The 19808-nt window shown below is 42.4% G+C and overlaps 1 protein-coding gene across 2 annotated transcripts in view; it reads left to right on the plus strand.

Moving 5' to 3' along the window:
• The window catches only part of STAB2 (stabilin 2), a 171593-nt gene that overhangs the window by 33745 nt on the left and 118040 nt on the right, over positions 1 to 19808 (plus strand). For both annotated transcript variants that reach the window (XM_058308640.2, XM_058308641.2), the window contains exons 10-15: positions 8720 to 8853; positions 10619 to 10701; positions 12669 to 12818; positions 14177 to 14320; positions 18822 to 18878; positions 19029 to 19154. In XM_058308640.2, coding sequence (XP_058164623.1) covers positions 8720 to 8853; positions 10619 to 10701; positions 12669 to 12818; positions 14177 to 14320; positions 18822 to 18878; positions 19029 to 19154 — 694 coding nt within the window. The remainder of the gene's footprint in view (positions 1 to 8719; positions 8854 to 10618; positions 10702 to 12668; positions 12819 to 14176; positions 14321 to 18821; positions 18879 to 19028; positions 19155 to 19808) is intronic.

Below are 19808 nucleotides of genomic sequence, written 5' to 3' on the forward strand. Positions count from 1 at the left end.
TAATTATGGGACAGTTTATATGCTTCCATACTCCCCATCTATCTTCTTTGAAATTCATTTCCTTCACAGTAGGATTTCAAGTGTGCGAATTGCCCAAATTTGTTTTATGATTATTATGTTCTGGGTACATAAGTAAGACTGTACTCATTGTGAGTGGGATGGAAAGAGCTTTGGTATCAGAACACCAGGTTTCAATCCCTGCTCTGCCATTTACATCTCTGAACTGATGTTTCTTCAGTTGCAACATGGGGAGAATTGCACCTCCCACCAGGTCTGTGTTGAGGATATAATGAGATTGTATTTGTCAAGCCCTGAGCAGAACCCAGCATGTAGCAATCACTCAATACATGTGAATGCACACACAAACACACACACACATCCACACATACATGCACATCAGCACACAACTCACATATGTATATAGTCGTGTTCTCTCCAATCCTGGTAATCATGATAACCAAACAAGCCCTATTACACACTTGTTATCAGGCCCTGAAAAAGTTGGAGTAGAATACTTTAAATGATTTCCTTCCTTTGTGTTTGAGAAGATAAAATTTGTAAAAGGAACCGAAACTTTAGAATAATGTGAACTGCACTAAAACTTGTGTTTAGAATGTCAGTGGAACTAACAAAGAATTTCAGGGGTATGTATATCTCCCACAAATTCCCTCTCCCCTGAAAAAAATGCCTTGACTGTCTTCAGCTGGCAAAAAAGACCTAGCTGAAAGACTAACATGCATTGATAAAACACGGAGCCTTCAATCCTCAAGTGATTTGGTACTTTGGGGATAAAGATTTATTTTGTGTAAGCCTTCTCAACATGGCAAGTAGTTTATGCAGAATCTTAAAAACTCAGGTTATGTCAGTTGCAGAAGACTATCAATAAAGAATGGGTTCAACTCTGGGCTCTACACAGGCCACTGGAGTAACCTTCAACAAATGACTTAGCTAGATAACAAGACTACCTCCCTGTGATGAGCTAACAAGTTCATGTATTTAAACCTGCTTTAAAAGCCCTTAGCTCCATTTTGATTATTCTTAAGAAGAACAAATATCTTCATGTCTGTTAAAGTTGTACCTTTTTATGTATAACTTATTGGTGCCCTGTTCTTCTTGAATCACTTCCTTCTTTAATACAATTCAGTTGAAAAGGAGAGTGGCCTCAACTAAGCAGGCATATTGAAAAGCAGAGTGGTTCACATTCCAATTCCAACTGCACAAATGCACTGGAAACAAATTTAGAGACTCTGGGAACATTAGTGACATCGTTCATATTCAATGTTTGCATAAAATTGTACACATTAGGGTGTCCTTGATGTGCACAATCTTCCCAAAAAGATATTTCTTGTCGTAAACCATTGTCCCAAGAATCTTGTCCAAGGCAACATGGACAGATGGAGCTAGGCTTAAATCCCAGCTGTTTCTAGCAGTAAAACCCTTCAATCTGAGTGGCATGGCACCCCTATAATGGGCACTGTATTTTAAGGGCCCCATCGAGGCCCTCTTCTGGCTGTACCAGGGTGTGGCGTCTGAAGGACCAAGGGGCCATGCCCTCCCAGAGCTGGGTTCCCCTTCTACACCATGTTCTAGGTAATCAGGACCCCAAATTTCCCTGCCCAATTGGCTCCAAACCAGTTTCCAGGTGCTGCACAGGATCTTCTTGGGCCCATCCTTTCCAGGTATGGGCAAGGGGTGGCTGTTTGCAGTGGGCTTGGATGAGCTTAAATGAACAGGCTGAAATGGTCCCGTGCGTGCAGGAAGAAAGGATGCTAGACCAAGGTCCCAACTCTACCACATTCTAGCACAGGGACCAGGGAGTCCAAGAATTCTAAATCCAAACTTATAGGTATCTAGTCAATTTGTTAAGTGGAAGGATAGAATAAATTTTACCTAACAGTATGTTATGTTAACACACACTCTTAAAATATTTAGACATCATGACATGAGAAACTCTGTTTGGACTTTGTCCAGGCCCTGCAAATCTAAGGGGCAGGCCTGTTTCCTTGGATGAGTTATTTGCTTCTCTGAGCCTCAGCTTCACCATCTGTGAAATGGGGTAACAGCATTTGTTGGGCTGAAGTTGAAATGAGATACTCCTCTGAGCATTGTGCTGGAGTCCTTCCTAGTGCTCAACCCCACACCCAGCCCCAGGCCCGATCCTGTCGAATCTTCCTCCTCAATACCTCTATCCCCCCATTCCCTCCTCGCCAGGCCCCAGCCACTGCTCAGTTCAGGCCCTCAAGCACTGCTCCCTGGTTCTACTGAAACAGCCTCAGAGCCCATCTCTCTGATACCTTCTTTGCCTCCCTTGAAACTTCATCCACATGGCCTCCAGGGTGATCTTTCTAAACATACATTTGACCAAGCATTTCTTTGCTTTGCATCCTTTGCTGGAACTGCATAGCTGAAGGATAGAAATTAAACCTTCTCTGCATGACATTCAAGTCCCTTCTTGATCTGGTTCCAACACTATCTCCACCACTCTCACAAGCACACCTGTGCTCTAGTTCTACTGACCTACTTACTGTTCTTCAAATGTGCCGTGATATTCCTGACTCCATGCCTTGCACATGCTGTTGCCTCTGCTCAGAACAGCCTCCCCTCCCACCTGCCCTGAGTGGCTAAAGTGCTGATCCTTCAATGCTCAGCTCCAATATCTTCCCTCTGAAAAACCTCCCCTATCCACCCAGTCCACTTAGGTGCCCCTCCTTCTGGGCCCCCAGAACCCTCTAGAATGCTTCCATTATACCATTTATTAGCCTGAGCTGTGATGAGTACATAGGACAGTGGTAATGAAAACGGTGCTGCCTCTTACTGCCCATGAGATCCCCAGTGAGATACTGAGCCTCCCTGTGCCTCAGTGTCCTCATCTAAATGGGGTAATACTAGAACCCATCTCATAAGGTTGTTATATCAGTAAGATAACTTGAAAAGGCCCTTAGAAGAGTGCCTGGCATTTGAGCTATCAATAACTATTAGCTAGTAGCATTATCAATCTCAATCCCCAACCAGACATTAAAGTCCTTGATGGTCCATGTCTTCTTCATCTTTGTTTCAGTAACTTCTGTCACTGGTTAAAAACAATAAAGGAATGAGAATTTGGAGGAACAAATGAATCCGTGAAAGAATGAAATTTGTTCAACAACTGCACTAGGACTTTCAGGATGCCTGTAGCTTAACTAAATCTCATCAGCATCAAATGTAAATTAATTCCATCCTATAACTTATGAAATGCAAATGGTTATGAGTCTTTTCAAGCCTTAGGAAAGCATGAGATCTTTTCTTCCCAAAAAGAACCAATTTATAAAGGAGGCAATGCTGTAAATGTGCCATAGCCCAGCTGAGACTGTTTAAGAATTCAAATGGTCTCATGTGGTCTTAGACTTTGGATGGAAATTTGAAATAAAAATGAAAAATATTTATGTTTCTCACATGCCATTCATCACTGAGGCCATTAAAATACAATTCTCCTGCAATCCTTAGGAAAAACACTTCAAACCACTTTACACAAAGCAGACCGTGGGCTTCATAACAACTTAAGGAACTTTTAGAGAACCGTGTTTAATGGGTTGTAAATTACATGTCTTTGCTGTTAAAAACTGTCTTCAAATGTCTACAATTTATAGCAGGATTAAGTTTCACCGATGCCTATTGTATCACTTCCAAGAGTTACCAGTCTTCTCTTTAGCCTACCTAAGTTAGCACAGCACAATATTTACAGAGGAAGTTGGCATTTAAGTAGGAAATTAACGGATATTATTTGCTTGTATTGAATAGGCTGTTGTTTCATGGGTATATGGATCTTGGGGATACCTTATAACAAGGTTTCTCCACCTTGGCACTGTTGGAATAATTGTTTGTTGTGGGAGGTTGTTCATCATCGCAGGCTGTTTAGCAGTATCCCTAGCCTCCACCCACTACATATCCAATAACATCCCCCTCCAACCACCCAGTTGTGACAGCCAAAAATGTCTCCAGATATCATCAAATGTTCCCTGGTGGGGGGAAGGGGCTATCAAAATCACCCCCAATTGGGAGTAGACGGAGCTCAGTGGTTGAGCACTTGCCTCCCACATATGAGGTCCTGGGTTCAATACCTGGTACCTCCTAAAAAATATCACCCCCAGTTGAGGGACACTGCTTTATAACAACCCTGAAGACTCAACCACTAACTGACTTCCCACTCCTTTATCCCTGGATAAAAACCCATCACTATTCCTCTAGAATTTGTTTAAACAAATTGAAATGTTACTTTCTCCTAGAAGGTTTCCCTTATTTCTCCCAGCAGTGTTCCCCCTTCTTTCCCCATAGCATTCTATTCAATCTTCCATCATGGCACTTACTATGGAATGTTATCTGTGTAGGTACTTGTCCTGCTACTTACCCAGCACCTCTCACATTATAGTTGCTATTGTCACCACCACCATCATCATCTACCGAATATTGAGTTTTTCCTATATGTGTGACATTGCGCTAGCTGTTTTCCATGCATTATCTCTTTTATCAACAACCCTGCAGGTATTATTAAACCAAGATTACAAGTGAGGAAACTGGGGTTTGAGGAGCTTCAGTTGTCTTATAATATTGCTATAATTATTTGTTTTCAGGTCTAAGGCCATTATGTGAGACTGAAAGGACAAAGTATCTGTTATCATTATCTTTATAGCTCTCTTATCTAGCAGGCTTCCTAGAGTGAAGCAAGTACTTAGTAAATAATCAGTTCGGCAATCAGCCACTATACCAGGTTTGGGGATAGAATGAGAAACAAGGCAGGCTCCCTGTTCCAAGAGAGCTCCCCATCCAGCAGAGGATACAGCTCCTCCAGAGGTAATTCTGATGAAAGGGTTACGATGAAGGTAGTGACAGGATGCTATGGCAATGCTCAGTCTAGCTAAGGACAATCAGGAGGTCAGAGAAGGCTGCCTAGAACAGTTGCACCTGAGCTAGAAGTGGGACAGGTTTTCCCGGTAGGGTAAATGGCCTGAGAAATGCATAATAACCTGAAAAACCAGTTTCTGGAATTTGCCATGGAATTTACAGTGGAATTTGCTGTGGAAGGCAGGAAGGATAGGGAGATCATACTGGACACATAAGCTGTTTCCACCTTCTCAGACCAGGCATGCCTTGCTAAGCACTTGCGCCTTATCCTCTAGATGACCAAGAGTCACTGAAATTGTTAAGTGCACAGGTGCCAGATTTTTCTTTTAGAGTGATCACTCTGAAAGGCTAGATTTGGGGGGCAGAAAGAGCAGTGTCACTGCAGCAACCCAGGCAAGGTGTGATGAGACCCTGAAACATTTGTTGAACAAACTTGTTGAAAATATATCTGTCATGGGCCCATATTTAGAAGCACAACTTCTAATGAGTATATAATCATTCTTTGGAATACTCCCCTAAACATGAGTCATATTTTTGGTATGGTATGAGCTCAGCAAAACTGTGATGCAGCCACAGCCCATCTCTGGCTCCCTGTACCTCTCCTCTCTGAACTGTTCAGCCCCTCTTTGTGTGTGGTTTCTCACCTGACTTCGGGATCTTACGGAATGTCACTTACCTAAGCACCTTGTCAATTTTGGCTACCTGTCAACTAATCTTTGCTAGGTAGCAGTGGTCTGCTGGAGACAGAGTTTACTGATCCACAGGCAATTTTCTCCTTTTCAGGAATTTTTCAAGCTGGTTCTCATCGTATTGATCATTTGAAATTATCCATGGTTTCCACTGAAATTGGCAAGTGCTACAAATCAGGGATGCCCCCCTACTTCTATCCCACCAGAGAACTTGTTGTTAAACATTTATTGGTACTGCACTGCTAGGTAGAGTAGTAGCTGAAATAGTAAGAGACATTCTCCAACTCAGTGGGTATTTGTATTCAACAGGAGTCTTTTCAAGGCCTAAGAGCCTTCCACGTTTATCATCAAACCAAGCTCCATGAGGGTTGGAGCTTATTTCTTTGCTCTGTTGCATGTCTAGACCACTGCCTGGCACAGAGGAAGAACTTGTAAGCATGTGCTTTTATTGTTAAAATAGTGTTTATTGTGCCTCAAAGACCAAAAGGGATAACTCTCCTGAGGTTGGAGGAGGTGGGGTGGGATTTTCAGATGCAATCACACATAGAAGGTGAACAGCCTCTAGAGAACTACTTTGTTACAGCAGAAAGCACTTTCCTCTGGAAGTCCAGGATTGAACATAGTGCTTTAACTCGACTCAGCACACAATCTAAACAATTGTTCCAGACCCTTGCCCATCCGACATGGACTCTTCCCTTAAGCAGTTAATATATCCAGGTGGGAGATGAGCAGGTACCAAAATACATGACATGCTAAATAAATGCTGAGGGGTTTGAGAAACAGTGTTGGGAATGAAGAATTTTGAAAGTGGAGGACACTTACCAGAGGGTTAAGACTTGAACTGGGTGAAGAAAAATGGGCAAAGGAGGTACTTATTTTGTAAACGCACTGAACAGTGCAGAGAATCCCACTGATATCATAACAATGTCTGCCAATATCCTACAGACTTTCCTAAGAAAGTCCTTGTTTCATATCTTTTTCAATTTTGCTTACAGTTTTAATTATTAGAAACTAGGGGTGATTTTTGGTCTTCTGTTTTTTTCCCAATTGGAATGAATGTGCCTTTTCATTTCATCTTTAATTCTGCTTATTTCTCTTTTGTAAAACTAAACTATTGTATACAATTTATGTGGTTTTCATCATTTATATACTTATATTAATTCAGTAACTACTTTTTGTACAACTATTAATTAAGTACCTGCTATGAACTAAGCCCTGTCCTAAATCCTACAGTTACAACAGTAAACAAATGTACTTATAGCCCCAGACCTCCCTCTTTTCTCAAATTAGATGGTGCTTTAGTTGACCAGGCTGTGGTCACAAATACCATACAATAAAATGGGTTGACTTAAAAACAGGAATTTATTGGCTCCCAGTTTCAGAGGCTACAAGGCTCATGTGATGGTTTGAAGCTATATATACCCCAGAAAAAAAATGTTCTTAAATCTAATCCATTCCTATGGATGTGAACCCATTTTAAGTAGGACCTTTTGATGCAGCTACTTAAGTTAAGGTGTGACCAACCCAATCAGGATGGGCCTTAATCCTCTTCCTGGAGTCCTTTGTAAACAGAATGAAACTCAGGCAGAGAGAAAAAAACCACAGGAAGCAACAGGTTGGATATCAGTGGAACCCAGAAGAGAAGGGAAAGACCAGGAGATGACACCATGTGCCTTGCCATGTGACCAAGGAGTCAAGGATCAACAGCAGCCAGCCCCAGAATGCCAGTCTTCAGGAAGAAAGCATCACCTTGATGATGCTTTCATTTGGACTGGTTACCAGTCTCAAACACCATGAGCAAATACGTTCTCATTGTCTATAAAAGACCTTTTTTGTGGTATTTGTTTGAGTGGCCCAGAAAACTAAAAGAGCTTGTTTCCTTCCAGGGCTGGTGGCATTCTGGCTGGCAGCAATCCTTGGGTTCCTTGGCAACATCATCTTCTTTCTCCTCCAGGTTTCATTGACATCCAGCTTCTGGCTCCTCCCCATGGCTTTCTCTCTCACTATGTCTGGATTTCTTCTGCTCGTAAAGGACTCCAGTAATCAGATTTAGGTCCACCCTTACTCAGTGGGGCCACAGCCTACCTAAAACAACATCTTCAAGAATCCCATTTACAATGGGCTTACTTCCACAATGATGTAGACTAAGAACAAGAGCAAGTGTTTTGGGGGTCTGTAATTCAGTCTATCACAGATGGGAAGCAGATACTAATCAAATAACCACACAAACTAGGATGAAGTTACAACTGTGATTGGTGCCTTGGAGAAGAGATACATGTTTTGGTAGCAGATGGTGGTGGTGGTAGCACGACATTGTGAATGCAATTGACAGCACTGAATTATACATTTCAGTGAAGTCTAAAGGGTAAATTTTAGGCTATAGATATGTTACTAGATTAAAAACTTTAAAAGAAATCATAGGACTATACAACACAAACAGGGAACCCTAATGTAAGCCATGGACTATAGATAATAGTGCAATTATAATATTCTTTCACCAACTGTAACAAATGTACCACACTAATGCAAGGGGTTAATATGGGGGGTGTATGGGTACTTTTTATCTTCTGAACAACTTTTCCATAAACCTACAACTTCTATAATAAAACAGGAGCTACGTGGTCCCTTGAGAGCATACAATAAGGGGGACCTGAGGGGGGAGATTGGTGCATTGTGCAATCAAGGAAGACTCTCAGAAGAAAAGAGGAGTGGGAATAGCCTTCTAAGCAGATCAGCAGTTCTGAAGCTTTACTGTGCTTGAGGCTGGCTTCAGGGGTTAATTCTGATTCAGTGACTCTGCAGTAAGGCCCTAGAATCTACATTTATAGTAAGCACCCCAAGTGATTCCTTATATACCTGATTCCTTGGTCACATTCTAAAAAGTACTGAGAAAAATACTGAAGACCCAAATCTACCTAGTGTTTATAGATATTACATCATGTGTTATGTTTAACAATACATATTAAATAAAGCATATTCGTATTTCTCAAGTGTCTACTATATGTGTGGTGTTGTACTAGGAAAGCTCATTTGTGCTTGTGCCCCTCCTTTCCTGGCCCACTCCCTGTTATTTTCTAGACATCCTTTTCCCCATCTGTAAAATGGGGGAGTGGCTCCAAGCCGCTGAGAATGTGCTTTCACCCTCTCTGTAGATGCACTTGCCCGAAAGGTTATGTGGGCAACGGTTTAATGTGTTATGGAAACATCATGATGCGACTCAGAGAATTAAACATTGAACCTGGCGGAAAATGGCAAGGAAGGCTGACTTCTTTCATCTCGCTCCTTGGTAAGTAGCTAAGGGTGCGGATTTTCACATAAAGGACTTCCTTTGATTGGGCAAGACAAATCATCCCAAAAGGGGTGGGCAGGAGAGACCAGGCTTACCTCCGGGGAGCAGCCCTTCCAGGGAGGGTCTTGCAGCTGGGAGCAAAGCAGGAATTAGTAGCAGAGAGTGAAGGACAGTGGCCTGGGGTCACCAGAGATCAACAGGTCTGCAGCTACCAGTGTAAGGGTCAAGACCATCACCCTCCTCTCCCTCCGCCTCTTGGGCCCTCCGGGTGTGAACAATGTTTGGCAGGTAACATGGGAGTAGAGAGCCCGAGGCAGTGTCCCTGTTCCTCAGTGGGGCTGCTGATTGAATTTTGGGAATTCATGCATACAGTTGGTTGCACACAGTGACCCCTGAGTCAGTCATTGCCTGCAGCGACACATCCTCCCCTGACCCCAGACTGTGTGCCAGCCTACAGCACCCTTGCACGTTTCCAAATGCCCTCTCGGGGTCATTCCTCCACCCCTCCTCTAGAATGAACTATTATAGCTCACCACAGCTCTGGACAAGAATTTCAATAAATTATGGATTAGGCCAATCAACAGAAAATAAAGCCCAGACGTGCCCAAACAACAGGTGCCTTAAATTACCAGTTACCAAAATGATTTCTCAGGAGGATCACAGGAAAGTGAGTGTCATCCATGGTCCGATGCTGTGTTCTCGGCATAAACCTGGAGTTGAACCATCCACTCTGACCTAACATTCCATCTCTCCTAATCCTGCATGAACGTCCTGCTCTTGTCAAGGCTCCTGCAGGGAGTAGGGCATTACTGGCAGGCATTGGCTCTGGGGCCATCTGCCAGGTTCCCTACAGCCTTCTTCCAGGAACTGCTAGGATAGCCAATGGAACAGCCCGGGGGGGCAGACTGGGCCCTCAAACATTTAACTAACAAAGTCCTGCCAACGGGAGCATGTGGCTCAAGCGGTTGAGTGACTGCTTCCCACATGGGAGGTCCCTGGGTTTGGTTCCCAGTGCCTCCTGAAAACAAATAACAGTCAAATCAAAGGAAAAACCAACTCAGGGGAGCCGATGTAGCTCAGTGGTTAAGTGCTGGCCTCCCACATATGAGGTCCAGGGTGCATTCCCGGCCCCGGTACCATAAAAAAAAATTAAAAATTTTAAAAATCCCATCAACCTTTCACCTCTCCATTAACTGCCGCATTATGAGAGCACAGAGCCTCCTCCACTTTCCCAACCTCCCCAGGGTGGTGGAAACTGGACTGGCTGCATAATTTGTGGGGCTCAGTGCTAAATGGAAATGTGGGGTTCCTTGTTCAAAAATTAAGAATTTCAAGATGGCGATAACAGAGCATGCAACCAAGCACAATGCTCTTCTGAGCCAGCCCTGCATGAAAACCTGGGCTGAGTCTTTTTTCACTTAGATAACTACAGGTCTGAAAAGTTGGGCACAGAGTCAGAGACCTCCTGAGGTTGTCAGAGGGTTTTGTCACACAGCCCTCACAGAAACTCTCATCCCAGGGTATCCTAGGAGCTGAGGCTGTGGCTGGAAAAAAAAAAAAATCCCACAGGGTTATATGGACCTTATTGGGGCCATGGCACTCTGAGAGAGCTTCCCCAGTTTACAAAGTGCCTTCACATACCTACTAGAACAGAGGAGCTCTTAATTCAATGGGCATCAGTGGACCAGTTATGACTCAAGGGTCATTGCCTGATTTTACTCTGCACGTGCCACTCATCCCTCTGGTGTTTTCATCTTCTAAGACAAAGCTTATGCCTGGCCATTAAGTAACCTGGGACCATTCACTGTGCTGGTGCCGACAGACGAGGGACTGAAAGGATTCAATGTAAGTATTTAAAATACTGTGGTTCACGAGGCCAGCCAGACTGAGGGGCAAATGCAACACACCTTTGTACACAGTACACTATATTACTGAAAGTGAAAACCTCCACTAAAATTAAATCTGCGATAATAAGGATGGTGATTTGGGAGGTAAGCATCATTTAGGGAAACATAACGTCCATACCGAGAGTACACAAATCGTCAGGGTACCACTCTATGCATTCTCATAAAGTGAACGTACCTGTGTGTCCCTCAAGACCCCACCAGCTCTCCAGAGCAGGGGTTCTTAACCAGGGGCCCATGAGCCTGAATTGAAATTCAAAAAAACATTCTTGTGGGGACGTGTTGGGTGTGATATATTGATCAAGTAATATACAGTATAGTGTGGACTTAGTAAGGGGTCCGTGGTTTTCACCTGATTGGCACAGGGGTCTCTGGAACTAAAAAGGTTGAGAATTCCTGCTCTAGAGGGCCTCTCTGCCTCCTGCAAGGGTAATCTCTAAGGGTTCTTAGCCCATAGTGATGAGATAAATAACATTGACTTAATGTACTTGCACACTTCTGACAGGAAGTGCCAAAATAACATATTACTTATGGCATTTGCTTCTTAAAAATCATCATAGTGATAGAAGAAACTAGAAGAAAATTTTAGCCTTTGAATTTGTCTTACATCAATGTGAGCAGCTGTGGTTGAGATAATGACATCCAGTGGGAATGAAAACTGTAGTGCCTGGTGGAAGTGTCCTATTGTGATGGGATCAATTAAATTGTCATAATTGGTTTAATGTCAATAATAGTCATATTGATTTCTATAAAACTGGTTTATCACAATCCAGGATATGTTGTGATAAATGTTGCTGCATTGGGGAAGCAGATGCAGCTCAAGCAACTGGGCCCCCATCTACCATATAGGAGGTCCAGGGTTCAATGCCCAGGGCCTCCTGGTGAAGGCAAGCTGGACAGTGTGGTGAACTGGCACACGTGGAGTTCTGGCCTGCATGGAGTGCTGGCCTGCTCCACGTACTACCCTGTGCAGGAGTGCTGGCCCATGCAGAGAGCTGGTGCAGCAAGAAGATGCAACACAAAGAGACACAGAGAAGAGATAATAAAAGTCACAGCAGATCAGGGAGCTGAGGTGGTGCAAAAGAATGATCGCCTCTCTCCCACTCCAGTAGGTCCCAGGATCGGTTCCCAGAGCCACTGAATGAGAATACAAGCAGACACAGAAGAATGTACAGCAAATGGACACAGAGAACAGACAATGGAGGGAGGGGGGAGGAATAAATAAATCTTTAAAAAAAAATTTTTTTGCTGCATTGAATGAAAACCCAGTAAATTCCAAGCTCACCTAATCTGCTATTACTCTACCTGAGATTAATTTGTCTATTGTTAATCTTCAGAGATGCCCTCACATCTCCCCTATTAGGGAGGAGACCTAGCAAATATTGAATGTCCCCAGGTTAGGCACTTAACCTATGGTCTCTTGTTTAATATATAGATTCAGTTTACACAGGGTTAAAAAGAAATATCTGTTGATTGATGGCTCACTATATTTTATAACAGCGACAAAATGTCTATTAGGTCCAATAGATTTCAAAAATCTTCCCATTATTCAAAAGCACTGTCTGTCCAGTCTAGCTGATGTTTTTAACAGAACTGCGTATTTCACTCCTATCTGCTCCGTGGGCTCAGGAGCGATTCCTTGGGGCCTGCCGGCCTCACTCCGTGGGTTCCCGTGGGTTGGAAGCATTCTGTGACTCACTACCACTCCTCAGTGTCCTGCCTTTTCCAGTCCTAGCCCCGGGGGTCCTGGGAGGATCTGTGCCCCGGAGAGACTTGTGTGTCTCAGAGAGCCCCAAGCCGAGTTAGTGGGTGCTGCTTTCATGTCTTTGATGCTGAACAAGGTATAGCATGATTCACAAACCTGTTTCTCCTTCAAACAACAACCGAGAACCCGCTCTCTTTTCTTAGGTAAAGGAGCTTCTGACGGATAACAAGGCTGCTCTGTACTTTCTAAAACTCCACATAATTGCTGGACAGAGTACCACTAAGCATTTAAATTACACAGACATATTCTATACCTTGACTGGGATGTCAGGGGAAATCTTCAACCGTGATGCGGTAAGGCTTTCTCTGATTTTCACTCCTAGAACTAAATTAGTAACTGAATCAAAACCCATAGCCTTCTCTCTCTTTGTGTTTGAGGTTTGTGAAAGTTACAAAGAATTTCCTTATTCCTCGTTTGTCAAAGCACTTTTCTATGTAGGAAGAAGTGGAGAGAAACACAAGGAAGGGTCAGGAAGAAGGGAGTGGGCTGTTAGGTAAAGGGAGAGTTATAAAGGATTGGATACTGGTCTCATCCGATTTAGTTTTCAAGGCAGCCATCACTCAAGTGCCAGCAGGAAGGAGACTTTACTATAAACCTGCTTCCTGGAATCCTCTGCACAAAGCCAGTTCAGCATTTCTCTTAGAAAAGGAAATGGATTATGTTTGTTTTAGATTGGTGGAGTTCAACCATCCTCTCCAATTTAACATTCCATCTCTCCTAATGCCATTAGTTCTGTTTTGTTTTGTTTTTAAAATAAAACTGCCCACCCACCCCACCTTCACAAATAACTCTTTTTCTGACTATACTCTCATTACTGAGCAGAAGACGAGTGATTAATTCACAGAATGTTGCATGTGTGATTATGGCCTACCCCACTGCATTTCACCAAATATCAATAGTTGCTATGGTTATTGGGTACTTATTCTGTGCAAAGCCATAGGATAAGTATTTGTTATATAAGTGTCAAGGTTTTGGCAGGGCCATGCTCCCTCTGAAACCTGGAATGGAGAATCTTTCCTCACTTCTGTTTCTGGTACTTGTCAGAAATCCCTGAGTTCCTGGACTTATAGATGACTCACTCCATTCTCTGCCTCCATTTCCACATGCCCTTCTCCCTGTCACGTCTCCTCATCTACTCAGTTTAACCAATTCCATCTGCAATGATCCTAATGCCAAATAAAGTCAAATTCTGAGGTACTAGGATTAGGACTTACTAAAGCTATACCATGGAGGAGACACAGGAAAGGAAAAGGGAATTCACTTCATTTATTCATTCAACAAATATTTTTTCTTGTGTGAAAGTCTCTAAAGTAGGTGGAAAGACTTAGAATAAATTGAATAGTCTGACCTTTATGAAGCTCGCAGTCTAGTGAGGGAAATCTTTATGATGTCTTATCTGCATTTAGTATGTGGTTGTCTCCCGTGATTTCACATACTTTATCTCGTTTGACATTGATGAAAACTCTGTGAAGGCTACAAAGCAGGTACTTTCATCCCCATTTTAGGTTAAGTGATTTAACCAAGAGTACATGACCAGTAAATGGCAGGACCCAAAGACTCAGAACTTCTGATTCCTAGACCAGTGCTCCATCCAGAATACCACATTAAATTTCTTCTCTTCCCCTCCCCCCCAACTCCCTTTGGTGTTTAGGACAATCAACTTAAGCTTAAACTCAATGGAGGCCAAAAGAAGGTAAAAATTATACAAGGGGACCTAGTTGCTTCCAATGGGCTTCTGCACATCATCGACAGTGCCCTGGACAAGATGGCACCCACATTTGACAGCAACATGCAGGTGAGATATTTCAGGTAAAAGTGATGTCAACCCAAATTTATTTTCCCATGTTCCCTGGTAAGCCACATGCAAGAAGAAAATGTATGCCAGCATGTTGGGGATTGAATCATGTCCCCCACAAAAGATAGGTCAGGTCCCAAACCCTGGCCCTATGGGTATGAATCTATTTGCAAATAGTACTTCAGAAAATTGTATTAGTTACAGTGTGCCCAAACTGAACAAGGATGGGCCTTAATCCAATATGGATGAAGTCCTTAAAAGCAGAGGAAATTGGATGCAGAAAGAGAAACCATGAGGGGCAGTGAGAAGCTGGAAGTCAATGGAAACTGGAAGAGAAAGAAGAAGAGGCCACCATATGTATTGACAGAAAGGCCAAGAATCCCAAATATTGTCAGCCAGCTATAGGATACCAACTCTAGGAGGAAGCAAGCCTTCTAGTCTCTGCAACCTTCAGCCTATAAAATTCCTGTTAAGTCAACCCAATGTTTGGTATTTGTTTTAGCTATGGGAAACTAAAAGAGTTTTTGGTGCAGGAAAGTGATAAATACCTAAAAATGTGGAAACAACTTTGGAGTTGGGTAATGGGCAGATGCTGGAAGAATTGTGAGGCACTTGATAGAAAATGCCTAGACTGCTTTGAAGAAACTACGGGAAGAATTATGGACATTAGAGGTACCTGTGATGAAACCTTAGAAGGAAATGATAAAAGTTATTGGAAATTGGAGGAAAAACAATCCTTATTATGAAGTGGCAGAGAATTTGGCAAATTTGTGTCCTGATGTCAGATGGAAGGCAGAACTTGAAAGCAATGAACTTGGGTAATTTCCAAAGTAAGTATAGAAGGTACAGCCTGGTTTCTCCTTGCAGGTTATAGTAAAATGATAAAGGAAAGGGATAGCTGAGAATTAGAGTATTAAGCACAAAGGTACCAGAAACGGATGATTTAGAAAAGTCTGAGCCTATCCAGATAGTGTGCTCTGAGACAAGGGCCAGAAGCAGCTCTATCAGGGACCTCCCTGAGCATCTGAGAAGTGAGACCCCAGAGAACATGACTTTAAGCAAAGGTTTAGCTGAGTAAGGCCTTTGCTAAGGAGAGAAGGCATATGATTCATGGATCCAGTCAGCCGTTTCAGTGGAAGCCAGGATGGGAAATGTGATTATCCAAAAAGGGTCTGTGGCTAGTCCTATTGTCTGATGGTTTGGACCTGCTTCAAATGCAAGCATAGCTGACAAGGTTTTTGCAAAATTTGTATGAGCAGAATCACTACAAACCAGTTCAGAGAGGGACAGAGAAGGGACAAATTGCAGGAAGAATGACTTCAAGGGCAGAACTATGAAAACAAAGTTCTGAATGGAAAAACTTCCCTTGGACCAAGAGAGTGTGCCCCCACACACACACATGCGTGGAAAGGGTGGGTCCACCACTGTGCATCTGCTTGGAGGGGGCAGGCCTTGTGCCCCATTGTTCAGAGAGAGTGCCGGTGCCCCAGTGCTCAGAAGAGGTGGAACCTGTGCCCTGGCAATTTCAAAGAGCCCTGCCACCATCCCAATGCTCAAGATGGTAGGGACTTCACCCCAGTTTTTCTAGAGAGCATAGCCTATCCAAGCACTTGGAAGGGATGAGGCTGCTGCTCCATCAGGCCCATGGAGAGAATATCAATCCATAGATGACTTTTAGGCCTTTAAATCTGATGGAATTTGTCCTGATGGGTTTTGACTTGTTTGGGCCCCACGGCCCCTGTTTTCTTTCCAATTTCTCCCTTCTGGAATGGGAATGTTTATCCTATGCCTGTTCCTCCATTGTATATTGGAAGCAGGTAACTTGTTTTCTGGATTTCACAGGTCCACTAGGCAAAGGGATTTTGTCCTGGCACGGACCACACCCATAGCTTTTTTTCATGAGACTCTGTACTTAGTATTGTTCTAAAATGGCTTAAGGCTTTTGAGATATTATTATAGAGAATGCATTTTCCATGTGGAAGTATATATCTTTAGGGATCCCAGAAGGTGGACTGTATTTGAAGGGCATGTTCAGGTCCCAACCCCTGGTCCTGTGGGTGTGAATCCATTTGTAAAGAGGACTTTTGAAGATGTGTCCAAATTGAATGAGGTTGGGCCTTAATCCAATATGACTGAAGTCCTTACAAACAAAGGAAATTGGACCCAGAAGAAAAAGCCACAGTGGCAGTCAGAAACTGGAATTCTTGTAGTTGGTGCTGGGGTTTAAGATATATCTAGGGGATCTGAATCTCTGGACTGACCATATGATAGCCAGGCCCTGAGCCTCAACAGACTTCAGCTCCTACACTCTGGTTTATTAGACTTACCCCACTCAGCTAACATGGAGTTGAAGAAGGTCAACCACCACAGCATGGAGCCAAGAGTCCCTACATCTGAAAGCAGGAGGATTGCATCCAGCATCCATGTGGAATCTAAGCCCCCTCTTGACATAGATTTGGAATGGACACAACCAATCCAAGGTCCACAGGATGGAGGAATAGAATATGGATTAGAGTAGACTTACTGATATTCTATTCATGAACTATTGTGGTTAGTAATCGAAGAAAATGTGGCATTGGTGTGGAAAAAGTGGCCATGGTGGCTGCTGGGGGTGGGGAATGGGAGGAAGAGATGAGATGTGGAGGCGTTTTCTGGACTTGGAGTTGTCCTGGGTGGTGCTGCAGGGACAATTACTGGACATTGTAGATCCTCCCATGGCCCACTGGATGGAACGTGGGAGAGTGTGGGCTATGGTGTGGACCATTGACCATGAGGTGCAGCGATGCTCAGAGATGTATTCACCAAATGCAATGAATGTGTCATGATGATGGAGGAAAATGTTACTATAGGGGGAGTAGTGGGGTGAGAGGGGTGGGGGATACATGGGGACCTCATATTTTTTGAATGTAATACTTTAAAAAATGAATTTAAAAAATTAAATTAAATTAAAAATAAAAAAGAAACTGGAATTCTATGGAAGCTGGAAGAGAAAAGAGGCCCCCATATACATTACCATGCAGTGAAAAAAACAAGGAACCCCAAAGATCGCTGGTCAGTCAAAAGACACTGATCCTGTTGCCAAACACCTGGGTAAGCTGCCCATTGTGCTTAAAGACCAATCCTGAGACACCAGGATTTGAAAGAGTTTTTGTTGCAGGTGCACGAAGCAGGAGAATAGAAGAAATATCTCAGGTCTTTTCTCCCCAAATGGGAGAACTTTGGGTTTTTATGAATTCCAACAAAAGCAGATGGAGATAGTGACCTTGGGATGGTAGGAGATATTGATTGATTTGTATAACTGCAAGAGTATAAGCATGGGCCCAGAGGCTACTTTTGTGGACTGATAAAAGCTGGCTGGGGTAAACATCAGGTTGTAGGTTACAAACTGGGTTGTAAATTGATTAGTTAACATTCACTGGGAACTGATAAAGTTCAGCTAGGGTAATAGTAAAGTTGTAAACATAAAGTTGTAAATAGTTCAGGCCACAGAAGATGAGTGGGAGGCTAAGCTAAACAGTTGTAAACCACTTAATCCCTTAATTAACTATTGTAAATAATGTATTCACTTAATTAACATTAAATAACAAGTAGGAATTAAGCTATACAAAGTGGACCATTAAGGGCAGTTAAGAATTGATAAAATCCAGCTGGGGCATGTATGGTGTGATAAGGGATACAGGAGGAGCCAGTTACAAGTTAATCCATGACTGTCTAGTTACAAGGTAAAGATCATGCTGTTATAAAACACAGTATTAGCATCAAAGAAATAAGTTTCATATATTTGTCTCTAGCTACTTTTAAAGTTAACATACATCAAGGCTATGATTACAGCTTAATGAGCAGTTCAGTGAGTCATTCTACATTATACTAAAAGAAAACATCTATATAATAATTCAGCAACTAGAGTTATTTGTTAATTCTCAATACTTGGTTTCAATCCCAGACAAAGCAAGCCTTCTAGCCTCTGAAATAGTGAGACAATAAATTCCCATTGTGTGGTGTTTGTTTTAGCAGCCAGGAAACTAAAGCACAGCATTATGTGTTTTTCCTTTATTTGTACTAGAACCCCAACCATAGCGAAGATGGGATAATTTCAACCTGTTTTCAGTATAATTCTGGGCTCCTCTGCCGAGAGAAAGGCATATAGTAGATGTAGGGAAATTCTGGCTTTTTGACCTCTTTTATGGACACATCTGCCAACTCAGCCCAGTTGTCATGAAAATTTATCCCTCATGCTTTATGGAGGTGGGCCGTCCTCACTGCATTAAATCTGATCCCCTCTGATCTATGTGAAGAGGGATAAAGATTACTTTAGAGCACGGAGTTCTGGGCTACTTTTAAAATAATGGTAACAGCAAACATTTGTATACTGCACTGCAGTTCACCAGGTCCTTTGATATATTTCCTCACTTATACATACAGTCATCAGTTGTTTAATGTTTGTGTTTCTATTTCCTAAATCATCTTATAACTAATTTCTAAGCAAAATGTCTCTTTTTAGAAAACCATAATGACAATGCTACAACCAAGATACAGCAAGTTTAGATCCTTATTAAAGGTATGTACTTTTCATGAATTTCTGAAAAAGCTTTCATACCAAGTCTTTGTGAAATTAGCAGAGATGTCAGTTAAAAATTATTGCTAGGAAATTACTTCAAATATTTGTCTCAAGTCAGTTGCAGATAAAAAATTCATTTCCCAAATGCAGGAAACCAACGTGGGACGTGCCTTAGATGAGGATGGGGTTGGTGGACCATATACCATTTTTGTCCCAAGTAATGAAGCACTGGATAACATGAAGAATGGCACCCTCGATTATCTCCTTTCTCCAGAGGTATTGTGTCATACTTACTCTGATTTCATCATGTCAGCATCACTGCCTTTAGTCAAGTGTCCAGTCAGCCTTCTTCTAAACTAAGAATGACAAATAAGTAGCCCATGTATAACTATCTCCCCTCCCATAATCAAGGCAGACATCACTATTCAATCTCAGTACTTAGGAACCAAGCTGGGACATGACTTCAATTCTCTTTCTGAATAGGTCTCCAAGCAGCTGCAACCAATCAATCATACCTGGCACAGGAAATTAAATCTATTTGCAACCCCAGGTCTAAATGATTGGTTTGATTTGTCCTAACTGCTCTAGATTTCTGAATAGCAAAATCATTATTTTAAGTTTCCCATGAATCTAAAACCAGTTAGAGACTGAAGCCTAAACTAAACTATCTGGCAGCAAGCATGGGTTAAATTTTAAAAAGAATAAATGTTATTGAGATATTACAATCTTTCCTTTCTCTTGCCTTCCTCTCCCTTCATGATAACTCTCTTCTCTCCCAATATTCTCTGGGTTTCCACTTCTCTTTCAGTCCCCTTTAGGAAGGAGATTTTGACTCCTTCACACCAGATTGTAAATGGTGAAACCATTTAAAGTATTTCCTTAAACTGAGGAGGAGGATAGTGAATTATTTTGTTCATTAAAAAGCCTAAA

Source organism: Dasypus novemcinctus, chromosome 12, assembly GCF_030445035.2.
Source record: "Dasypus novemcinctus isolate mDasNov1 chromosome 12, mDasNov1.1.hap2, whole genome shotgun sequence".
Lineage (NCBI taxonomy): Eukaryota > Metazoa > Chordata > Mammalia > Cingulata > Dasypodidae > Dasypus > Dasypus novemcinctus.